This window comes from Thamnophis elegans, chromosome 2, assembly GCF_009769535.1.
Source record: "Thamnophis elegans isolate rThaEle1 chromosome 2, rThaEle1.pri, whole genome shotgun sequence".
Taxonomy (NCBI): Eukaryota; Metazoa; Chordata; class Lepidosauria; order Squamata; family Colubridae; genus Thamnophis; species Thamnophis elegans.
Genome location: NC_045542.1, coordinates 97,532,551 through 97,544,838, shown reverse-complemented (window position 1 = coordinate 97,544,838; position 12,288 = coordinate 97,532,551). Strand labels below are relative to the sequence as shown.

The following is a 12,288-nucleotide window of genomic DNA, read 5'->3' as shown; positions in this document are numbered from 1 at the left end:
GTGTGATCACACTCACTTAGCAAGAAAATGTTGTCACATGCTCTTTCTGTTCCTCTCTGCTATAATTATTGCACTGTATATACTTACATGCTCTTAGGCAGTAATTGGTAGGTGATCTCTCCAAACTTTCCACTGTCTGGATCAGTGGCCTGCAAAAAAAGAAGAAGAAGCCATTTGTTTATCATAGGTTCATCAGGATTTGAAGTCTGAATCTCAGAAAGGAGGGAATTGGGATATAAATAGATTTCCTTTCTATTAATAAATACTGTAATTGGTCTGAATGGATTAATAGCAGGTCTTAAGGCCAAATCAGTTGTTGCTAGATTTATAGAAGAAAAATTGAAATATATCTACAGTATGTGCAGGATAGAGTGTCATTTTGGTGTAGGGGTTGGCATCAGTCTAGAAATCAGGAGACTGTGAGTTCTAGTCTTGTTTTAGGTCACAAACCAACTTAGTGACCTTGGGCTAGTTACTTTCTCTCCATCCTAATAAGGAGGCAACAGCAAACCACTTCTGAAAAACCTTGCCAAGAAAACTGCAGAGATTTTTCCAGAGAATTGGACATGACTGAATAGAAGGTTAAAGAAATGTGCAGGTTGTGGAGAAACAAGGAGCATAATATCCTAGAGGTGCAAAACAGCCATAAAGTCATAGAGATAATAGGCCTTTCTATCTCCATCGTCTTTAACACCAGGAGCTCCAAAAGGCGTAGAGATTTCTTACTGTGATATTATAAGCTACAATGGAACCAGGTGGGCTCTCTTCCAGTACAAAGAGCTTGTAGTCAGTCTGTCTGAATTCAGGCCTGTGATCATTGATGTCAAGAAGATGGATGGTCACCGTGACAGAAGAGCAGCAATCATCTTTCCTCCTGGTATCATTTGCTACAATCTGTTAGCATACAAAAGCATCAAATTACTGCGCTCACCTCATTTATAAGAGTCACTGTATCAGTCAGAGGGGTGACATAGAAATTGAATGAATGAATGAATATGAAATAAGTAAATAAATAAATAATAGATACTCCTAATCAGAAGAAAATTTCCTTCAGGGTGAATCTTACCATATCAGATAGAAACAGGCAGGGCCATCAGAACTCATGCACATTGTTTAGCCCCTGTTAGTCCCTTTGAGTTAAGCAAGATCAAGAAACAACAGAGATGCTGTGTAACTGGATAGAATTGTAACCAAAAAGAATAGAAGAATCTGAAGAAGCCAATCGCTTCCCCTCCGCTCAATCTTAAACCAAACAGAATCAAAGCAGAATTGTTTTGAGTTCTTTTCTTATGCTTTCTTCTTTCTCAGGACTTAAGTCTCCGCTTAGTGGCTCAGCGTTTCTTCCCATTCCCCAAATTCAGATCTACATTTATTATTGTAAGCTATCTAGAATAATCCCACAGCGAGATGGGCAGCAAACAAACAAACAAACAAATTTTGACATTTCTGAAGAAGGGGTAACCTTATTCTTGGCAGCAGCTGGATAGGGATTATTTGGTTGCATAATTCATAGTAGAACATGTAGTTCCACATTGTCTGAGATCTGCAGAGTACAGATGCAAATGTACTAAGTATTCCTCACACCTCACCTACAGTAAAGCTGTCTAGGGAGTAATTCAGTGCTCAGAGGAAAGAATGTTAAAACATTGGTTTTGATTACATTTTGATCAAAGGATCTTTCCCACCTTTCTCTTTTTCTCACCTCCACACTCATAGTAGTTGCAGTTTCATAATCCACAAGGTTTGAATTTATCACTATCACTTGAACGGTGCCTTCGTTTACAATCTGCCTGGGTGACACTGAGAATGCTGGTGCATCAGGACCTCTCAGGAACAGCTGGAAAGTTCCATTTTCACCCTTTTCAAGAGAAAAGAGAGGACATTCCGAAAGAACTGTATCAACCAGGAGAATTGATTAGTACCAGCCAGGAGAGTGACAGCTGATTTGGATTTTTGACAATGGAAAATAAGCAGATAGCAGTGTATGGGTTTTCTTTTCTTCTGTCTGTTTGCCTGAATTCACTCCTGAATTTTCCTGGAGTTGCAAAATTTCAGTTGTGAAACAAGATTTTTGTGACAATCTCCTAGAAAAGCAAAAAGTGAATGATCTTGGTCTGACATTGACCTACCTCTCAATGTTACAATAAAGCATATTAAAATATTTGATCAAATGAGACAAAGCAATTAATTGAACATTTAGCTTGTGTTCTGAACGCAGATGAGCATTCGGTAACTATATTTAAAACAGATAAAAGAGAGACGTTACTGCTGGCAAAAACAATGATTGATTGCCTTACTATTTAACTGGAGTGACTTGATTTCAGCTAACACAGACCTAATGCAACAATGAACACTTCCCAGCTCATTTGTGGGATTATACTCTACTGTATTGGCAAATCCAATGGGATGATATGAAATATGTTCATAATTCAGAAAAATTAAAGAGATATGTGGGTTCCACTGCCTCAAACAACAGGCACATTTTCCACTTATAGGAATTTTTCAGATACAAAGTTTTCTTTAAGCCAAATTCAACTCCTACGTAGTGACTTCATAGACACGTCTTCAGGAAGGCTTTTCTGGCAAAGCATGGAAATATTCTCCCATTGCTTTCTTCAGAGGGTTTAATAATTTTTAACTTTCTAATTTAGTCTACAACACAGTTATTTCATGGTGGTGTACAATCCAAATACTAAGGAGATCCAATGCTGCTTAGCCTAATTCTGTTATGTGCTAGTTCAGGGATGTCAAACTCAAGGCCCGCAGGGTGCTTAGATCTGGCCCACAGGGCCATCCTGTTAACAGCAAAAGACCACCCCATGGTGCCTCGCCAGTGAATACGGAGCTCAGGAGGGCCACGTGCGGCCCTCAATAGCTCTGTTTTTGCTGGCAGAGCACTCGGGCCACCACAGGCACCCCCGTCATGAGTGACAATGAGCTGGCCACACCCATCCTGGTCAGGCCCACCCACCACCACCACCACGGCTCCCTGAGGTAAAACACAACCCTGATGCGGCCTTCAATGAAATCGACACCCCTGTGCTAGTTGGTCAAAAGAATTTAAATCTGCCTTTAGTCCAAATTCCTAGTTTAGTCCTAGTTTTCAGTGAATGAAACAGCAGGCTAGTTTTGCCAGATGGTCAATCACATCCAGTTCTAAACTGATTTTTTTTTTTTAATCTAGCTTTGCAGGAACCACATGAAGATGCCTAATCCAGCCACTGTTATGTAGCAGTTAAGATGTTAGGCTAAGATTGGAAAGACCCAGGGTGTTTACACACTCTGCCATGGAAAATCACTGACTAGGGAACAGTTAACAATAGCAATAGTAGTTAGACTTATATACCGCTTCATAGGGCTTTCAGCCCTCTCTAAGCAGTTTACAGAGTCAGCATATCGCCCCCACAGTCTGGGTCCTCATTTCACCCACCTCGGAAGGATGGAAGGCTGAGTCAACCTTGAGCTGGTGAGATTAGAACCGCTGAACTGCAGATAGCAATCAGCTGAAGTGGCCTGCAGTACTGCACCCTAACCACTGCGCCACCTCGGCAGTTGATTGCTGTTGGCCCAATCTACTTTGCAGGGCTGGTGCTGTGGAGATAAACTACACTATAGGAGTCCACCTTGTAATTCCACCTAGAGCATTTGAAGCAAAGGCAAGATAAAAATGAAAGATAAAAGGCCACCCAAATCCCCAAATGCTCACCTTGTCAGGATCATAGGCTACAATGCTGAGGTTGGCCACAGGTGTTCTGGCAGAAGCATGTTCCTCGATCTGACCTAAAACATCGACGTCTATAGGGCCTGTGAAGTTGCAGGGAGGAGCCGTGCATAAATAAAACTGAGGTTTGTTATCGTTGATATCGGTGATATGGATGGTCACCTGGGAGGTCACTTGTGCCACTTGGTGGTAAATGTTCAGGTGTTTTTCTTGAGCCTGTCCATTGAAGCAAGAGAGAGAGTTTGGAGGTCTACTTATAGTTTAGTAATTTGATGCTTTTGTATACTAAAAGATTTTCATATACTAACAGGCCTTTGACAAAAAGTAGGAGTAAAGGAGGACATAGAGTAAGCAACCATTTCCCAGGGCTGCTTTGCTACTCACAACAATGTGAAATTGCACCTCTTCACCTGGCACACCTTCTCGGTCCAGGTCACTATTCACAGTGATGACTCCTGTGGACTGGTTCACTGCAAACAGGCTGCTGGCATCTAGAGAGGGAGATAATCAGAAAAGCGGCTTACCAGCAGTGTTGGAAAAGTTACGGTAATCCTTCACTAAGGATGGCCATTGTGTTTGGCTTTTAATTTGGACCTCCGGAAAGGGGTGTGCTTTTGTATAAGAGTCTGTAGAGATTCTCAGTCATCCACATCATGGTTGTCCCAAAGGTGCTCTTTTCACGAGGCAACTGGACTTTCTTGTTTTTTTCTTTGAAGAAGTTTCACTTCTCATCCAAGAAGCTTCTTCAGCTCTGACCTGATAGCAGGGAATGGAAGCATTTATATTCCTTGCAGACAGCTGGTATTTGCAAAAAAAAATATTGCAGACTACAGGAACCAAGGTGACCCGAGGACACAGATAAACCTCCAAATGCTTCAACGACCCTCTAAAAGGATACAAATGACTAGCTGTTTGCAAGGAATATAAATCCTTCCATTCTTCACTATCCAGTTGCCTCCTGAAAAAAAGCATCCTTTGTATAAGAACAATTTTCTAACCACATGGTGTGTTATAGGACCTCAAGAAGGTCCTCTGACACCCTCTTCCTCCACCTCTTGGCATGGAGAGGCAAGAAAAAGACTGCAGCCATCCAACATAGTCAAGATTAAGCGATGAGACTATTTCTGGAATTGCCCATTGCATGGATAAGCAGTGGAGTGGCCTTGTGAGAATTTAAGTTCAACAGAGCCGAGGTGGCGCAGTGGTTAAATGCAGCACTGCAGGCTACTTCAGCTGACTGCAGTTCTGCAGTTCGGCTGTTCAAATCTCACCGGTTCAGGGTTGACTCAGCCTTCCATCCTTCCGAGGTGGGTAAAATGAGGACCCGGATTGTTGTTGGGGGCAATATGCTGACTCTGTAAACTGCTTAGAAAGGGCTGAAAGCCTTATGAAGCGGTATATAAGTCTAACTGCTATTGCTATTGCTATATATAGGAGACATTACATACAGCATCTAACTATAGGAAAAGTTATAATGCAAAGGAAGCCAAGAAGACAATTTGGAAAGAATGTGATAGGAGCCAGGCTTTCTGCTTTAATGAATAAAATAATGTGTCAGGAAAGGACTGAACATCAGCTATGATTTCCTAAGCATAAGGGTGCTGCTATGCATTTTGTAGACATAAAGTATCGATATAGTAATTAAAAATTAGAGGCATATGCATAATTAATTTCATGGTTGTAGACAACGGATCATAAACTTGATCCTGTCTGTACACCTGATATCCCTCTTCCCTAGACTCTTTACTCACCGGTGATATTGTAAAGGATTATATCATCCACAGATGTGTCCTTGTCAATGGCCAATACTGTCATTATAGGAGTACCCTAGAAAGAAGAAAGCCTGAATAAGATATAACATATTTTGTATCCCCACAGTATATAAAGAAAGAACCTGATTTGCTAATGTGTTCATCAACCCTTACAGCTATGCACAATTCTAGCTTTATAAAAAAGAAATAATCTTCCAACAAGAAATTAAAGTGATCCACCTTCTAGATAAATAATTCCTGTTCAGGAAGATAATTTCAGATGTCTAAAAATACAATTCTCTCTTGATCTCCAGCGGACAGTTTATTCAGGATACTGCTTATAAGCACTATTTGCTTAGAGCTCAAAGCATTGTTAGAGACCCCCACACCCACTTCACGATCTGTTTCTGTTGCTACCCTCTGGGAGGAGGTTTTGAAGTATTTCTAGCAGGACTTCCAGATTTTATAACAGCTTTGTTCCCTATGCCATCCGTCTAGTAAATGCACAAGATTCATTTTTCTCACCATGTACATGTATCCGAACTAGACTGTGTTTTTTCTCTGTGTCATACAACATATGTGGGCATATGCATAATTTTGCATTTTATTTATTTTGTCATGTTTATGTAGTGTATATTGGAGGTGGTAACCCTTTGAGAGCTGTATGCAATGAAATTTCATTTTACTGCATGCCAATTAGTGTACATTCAAAGTGACAATACAATTGTTCCATGTCTGTGTCTATGACAAGAAGCAATGGAAAAGCACTCAAAAATCTACTCTGGCTGGTTTTTTTTAAAAAAAAAAACATTTTGTCAGCATGAATTCATTCATATACTATGTGCTTTTATTTGGATTCATATTGGAAGCAGATATTGATGACATTCAAAACTTAAAGATATCAACAGGTTGGCTTGCAGGAAGGGGAATTAGATCAAGCATGTATTCAGCATGTTCACTTTGAATTATAAAAAAAAATACTAGAACCAAATGACTGGTAGAAGATGAATACTTTGATTAGACACAAGGAATTTGTCACATAAAACATTTTTTCCTCAAGGGAAAGGACACAAGAGGCAAAATGAGGATTCACAAACGCAGAACTGGATTTCATCACCTGTTATTATTAATTTCCGTCTGTCTTTTTTTAAGTGAGATCTTCGAGTGATGTCACAATATCCAGTTTTCTTTTGTTTAGAAATCCTCCTCTTCCTCATAGGCTGTTCTTCTCAGGATGTCATACTATAATCCTGAACTTTGCAGCTTAGTACAAAGTGATACATGGTGGTCATTGAAAAGCAATGTACATTGGATCCTCTGATGATGATCACAATATACAGAAGATTGGGGTATTTGTATATCTTCGTGTGATATGAGATCTGCAATTAATCTTGGAGAATAAAATTCTGGCTATAGTAATTCATGCTCTGATGAATTATCTATAAAGGTGGTTAAAAACTTCAGCAACCACAAAATGAGCTGTACATTATATAAGATTTGGATTAATGCCACTGGCACTCTAATAGTTTCCATGCACCAATGAAAACTAGGATGGTGTAGGACTAGGATAAATGAGGTAGTAGTATACAGCACTTTAGATATAAGATAAAAAGGTGTTTGACAGCACATAGCGGCATTCATGTGGTTCTTGTATGCAATTTCTCAAGGTGCTTGCAACTATGCGTGACCAGTGGTGGGTTCCTACCAGTTCGGACTGGTTCAGCCGGTAGTGGTTTGGCCACACCCCCGAACCAGTTCTCCCAGCGCCACCATAGGTGCCGCCATCTTGTTTTTTGCTTCTACATATGCGCAGAGCAATTTTTAATGTTCTGCACCCACAAGCAAACCAGCAGTAGTGACTGCTGGAACCCACTACTATGCATGACGTAAAGTGCTTGCAACTATGCACTATTCAAAGCGCACTGAAGATGTCTCCTCGAACAGGAAGAAACAAATTACTCCCTAGCCCTAAATGGAAGGACCACTTTCTGAATCCACCTGCCAATGATTTCTGACTTTGGAAGGGGAAAAAAAGATCCTCACCTCTAGAAGATAAGACAGAATCTTCTCAATGGCAATTGCTGAGCTACCTGCTGAGAAATTTTAGAAGGAAACATCTTCGAATGATGTAGGCTTTTGATATTATGCCTCTGTTTATATGTTTAATTTCAATGCCATCCTGTGATTTTACTATGCTTAGCCCCAAAATGGATTTAGTAGGAAATTTTGAAGAATTAAGATTTGAAAGCCAGGTTTTGTCATACACAGGTGAGAAAGTTCTTACCAGAGGGCAGTTCTCTGACACTGAGGCCACATATGGCTCTTCCAAAAACTGTGGGTCCAGATCTGGAACATCAATAACTGTCACAGATATATAAGCCGTATTGTTCTGATAGATAAAAGAACCATGCAACAATCCTCCATTGTCCTAGAATACACAGAAGCAACCATAAGTCATTTGAATTGACATTTTACCTATTTATGGTAGCACTGTGATGAATCCTTGTATTTTGAGGTAACTGAAAACATGCCTAGAGTATCTGAGAGATTGCCCCTGAAAAACATCTATTCTGATTTTTTTTTGCTCAATCTTATATGGGAAAAGACCTGAATATAACAAGACCAGCGCGCACACACACACACACACAGACACACACACAGCTATAATGTTATAAAATAACATGATTACTCTACCTTTATCCTGTGTAGGATATTACTCTACTTAAAATGTAGTTGAATTAAAATGCAGCATCTGCCAGATAATCAAAGTTTTCCAAATATAATTGTTCTAGAGGTTTTTCAATATCTAAACAATCTAGCAAACTAACTTCCACAATCTAATATCTAAAAATATATTGGTCTAGATTTTTAATGAACCCAGTCAATATAAGACAACAATAAATATATCTCTGAAAGGTCCATTTGCGGGTGTGTGAGGGGGGGTCAAAAGAAGAAATGGTTTGCATAGTTTTAACAGATTTTTAAAAACTCAAAAATGGCAATAAAGCATCCTATAAATCTGAAATTCATCAAATGGCCAGCATAGGCCAAATCCAGAGCCAAACCCCTACCTAAATATTCCATTATTATTCACAACTTTGTGCTTTTCAAACCACAATATTTTGTAACGTAAGGACTATCACAATGGCTGAGAACCATTATTTCCTGCTGATGTAATCAATATTCCATCCGCCAGTCAGTGCCGACTGGCGACTACCCGGAGGAGAGCCTTCTCAGTCAGTTCGTACCCTGACCACAGTCCAGGCCTTCCGTACAGCCCTTAAGATCTGGCTAGCCCGTCAGGCCTGGGGATAAACTCTTCTGCCCCTCCCGAATGCTGAGTGAATGTTGTGTTTTAGTACTTTTTAGTTATTTCACATTTTTTTTTCTATATTTTGTCTTCACTCCCCTTCCCTTATTATTGTAAGCCGCCCTGAGTCCCCTCAGGGAAAAGGGCGGCCTATAAATGCTAAATAAAATCTAAAAAAAAAAAAAATCTAAAAATATCATCCTTGGCTTCCTCAAGATTGATTATTTTAATAACAACCCTGAACTGCTGCTTTCAGGTATTGATGTTTTGAAGGAGCAAGGAGCCCTTCCCAATGTGCTCCAAGTTGGTGAAAAGCTCCTCAGGATTCTGCACTCTGGGCACTTGCTTGGTTATTGGTGAGTGGGCCATGGTGCAGTTCCAGAGGAGGAGGAGGAAGGACAGCCTCTGTTACAACAGGGCCTTTCCACTGATTTGGTTAATCTATGACCTAAATTTTCAACAGAATGCTTAACAAAACATACTACATAATCCCATCTACTTGTTGCCCTGTTGTTAGTCATATCCCCATAAACCTGCGCAAGACATACCAGGGAGAGAGAAATACTCATGCTGGAGTCCCCTATCCAGTTTTCACCAACAATGTTGGGACTACAACTCCATGCTATGTGTGAATTCTAGGATTTGCAGTCTTAGCACACTCACGGGCTAACTGTTGGAACACCAATACAAATCCTTGTCAAAGAACCCAGTTGAAAGCTACTAGGCACAGTGCCTTGTTCATGACAATTAAGCACCTAGTTTTTCTTTTCCACATAAATGAGATTATTACCCCTCCCCTGCCTCTGAATATTCCTGAACCTCACCGTAGCAAAGATCTTGATTCGATAGAAAGTGCTCTTATTGTTGTAGCTGAGTGAGCCATTCAACACTACAGTGCCATTTTGCAGAATGTTAAAAAGCTGACGATTCTCTGCACTGTTTGGAATGACCTGTAAAGGAGTCACATGGTAGAAACATGAACAGTAACAAAATACAAAACTTTGCCTTGAATAAAAAACACATTCCTCAAGGATGACTTTGTGGGAAGTCCTGAAGATATTATAAATTAGTTGATGGAGTGGGGGAAGTATATCTATTTATAACAGACAAACTCAACCGGCAAAATAACCTTCACCAATGGTCAGGTGAATTCTCAGCTTATGTAGCAATGTGTACAATATGTAGTAACAATGGTTGCAGCGCTCCAGGGTCATGTGATTACCATTTCCACCTACCCAAGTGGCTTCTGACAAGCAAAGTCAACGGAGGAAGTTGGATTCACGTATTGACCGTGTGATTCACTTAGCACTTGCAGTGATTTGCTTAACAACCATGGCAAAAATGGTGCAAAATTATATGAGACTCACTTAACAACTGCCTTGCTTGGCAACCGAAATTCTGATCCCAATTGTGGTTGAAAGATGAGAACTAGCGATATGTCTCATCAAGATTCTGTTTACAATTTTAAAAGGTAACAGTCTTTAAATATCTTCATAGGTTTTTATTTCCAACTAACTTTTGAAATTCTTGTACTGTATGTAACTTCTTTTGAATTCCATTTTTATTAACACAAATTCAGAGATAGATTTTAACCAAAATTCTCCAATATGATTATGTAAATTATGTAAGTTAACCTGGCTGTCTTTAAATGGCCTTGATATAAGCATCTTCTGCAATTGTGGCTACAGTACACTTTTTGCTTGGAACTCTCAGAAACATACATTCTTCTGAGAAGTATTTCTCAAAGAGAAATGTGCACTTTTTACTTTCAGAAAGATAGCTTACAAGTGGCTTTATGTATTAAATTAATGCATTAAATGGGGAAATTCACAATCCTAAGAATCTATTTCTGCATAAGTGCCGTTGGACAGACATTACAGATTATATTCAAAATGCCAGCATTAGGACATTCACTTATATATATCTACCTACCTACCTACCTACCTACCTACCTATTTGGCATATGACATATGGACTTGCAATCTATGTTAACATTTCATCTGGATTGAAAAAAAACAGTAAAATACGAATATTTAAAAAAATTTATATTCAGATACCAATCTCTAGGTAATGTAACCATTGAAGTACAGCTTTGTTTATGTGAAAAAAATAATCAGATATTGGAGTAGTATATGCACTCAGCTTATAAACTGACTACAATGTGATCTACAGTTTGACAGTTTTTCTCAAAGGAAATGGGTTGCTGAATGCCCAGACATAGGTAGATATATAAATGACCCTACCCAAAAGTGTCAGGTTTTGAATTACCATGCCAGCAATGGAGAACCTTGAATAGGATTCGTATCTCACAAGGCATCTGCCAGGATTCATTATATATACGGGTTACAGCATCCTTCCCTCACTGTGATTGTGGGGTCCCACTCACCTCTATGATTTCATAGGATACCCGTCCAGCATTTTCACTGTCAATATCCACAGCTCTCACATCATAGATTTGGGTACCAATTATTGTGTTCTGGAACAAAGTTAATTGGTTTGCAGACTTGAAGGTTGGAGTCGAAAGAAGAGCAACAGAAGCTACATATAACATCCAAAGCTAATATACAAATCATTTAACAGAACCACACATGCTTTGAAAAATGATTCTGAATAATTGCCTTGGACCTCACAGAAGGGCAACACTTTTCTGCTTTGATTAAACAAAGTGAACCTTTAAAAAGGTACCACCACTACTTGAAGAGCTGCATTGACTAGTGCATTCCTTAAAACAGTGGCACCATTACTGAGTGCTTTAAAGCAATCAGGCTGCTTTAATCAATAGGCAGGAGGTGTTGTAAGGTCCAAAGTACTAGCTGTGGACTATCTTGGAAACGAGCATAGTTGTATTAAAAATTATCTAATAAGGTAAATCCCTTGGTTGTTTGGAAAAAAAAGAATGGCAAAACTAGAAGTTATGGCATTCTTCCTTAGCCTTTTCCATGTATGTGAGTCATGATATCCTGACAATGTGAACAAATGCAAGCTATCGAAAAGTCAGCCAGGAGGGCAACTGAAGAGTTACAGCCCACTATCTCTGAAGGGCAAAAGCTTGGGTAATGTGGGGCTATTTCTCTGGGATATAAGAAGCTAGATGAGGGCTAACATCTCATTCTGTGTCTCAGTCCAGCCCTGATGCTGGAGAAAACAAATGGCTTTCTCTATCCTTTGATTTCATTACTGAAGAGCATCCAGGTTTAGTTTGTCTAACATGCAAAGGCTACCATTCTACATGTTGAAGTAAACTTGAGGTAACATCTAAGGAATGGGGCAAGATCAAAATGTCAGAGGAAAATGGTCTAATTATTCATTATGTTTAAATTACAGTGCACAAAATAATGTATAGCTTAATTACTATTTAATTAAATAACAATTAAATTATTTTGCACGAATTGGGATTGCAATACATAGGGAAAAGAGAATTAAGCCTTCCTTAATTGGCTGCAATCATATCAAAAATCCATTATGTTGATAGCAATTAGGCTAGGGGAGGAGAGTTGCCACTGACA

The 12,288-nt window shown here is 39.4% G+C and overlaps 1 protein-coding gene across 1 annotated transcript in view; it reads right to left on the bottom strand.

Moving 5' to 3' along the window:
- Positions 1-12,288, bottom strand: part of CDHR2 (cadherin related family member 2) — a 44,029-nt gene that overhangs the window by 15,936 nt on the left and 15,805 nt on the right. Inside the window, exons 6-14 of the mRNA XM_032239067.1 lie at positions 11,169-11,258; positions 9,607-9,732; positions 7,757-7,900; positions 5,473-5,548; positions 4,106-4,212; positions 3,707-3,937; positions 1,703-1,858; positions 727-894; positions 88-149 (exon numbers count right to left, since the gene is read on the bottom strand). Of these exons, the coding sequence (XP_032094958.1) occupies positions 88-149; positions 727-894; positions 1,703-1,858; positions 3,707-3,937; positions 4,106-4,212; positions 5,473-5,548; positions 7,757-7,900; positions 9,607-9,732; positions 11,169-11,258 (1,160 nt within the window). The remainder of the gene's footprint in view (positions 1-87; positions 150-726; positions 895-1,702; positions 1,859-3,706; positions 3,938-4,105; positions 4,213-5,472; positions 5,549-7,756; positions 7,901-9,606; positions 9,733-11,168; positions 11,259-12,288) is intronic.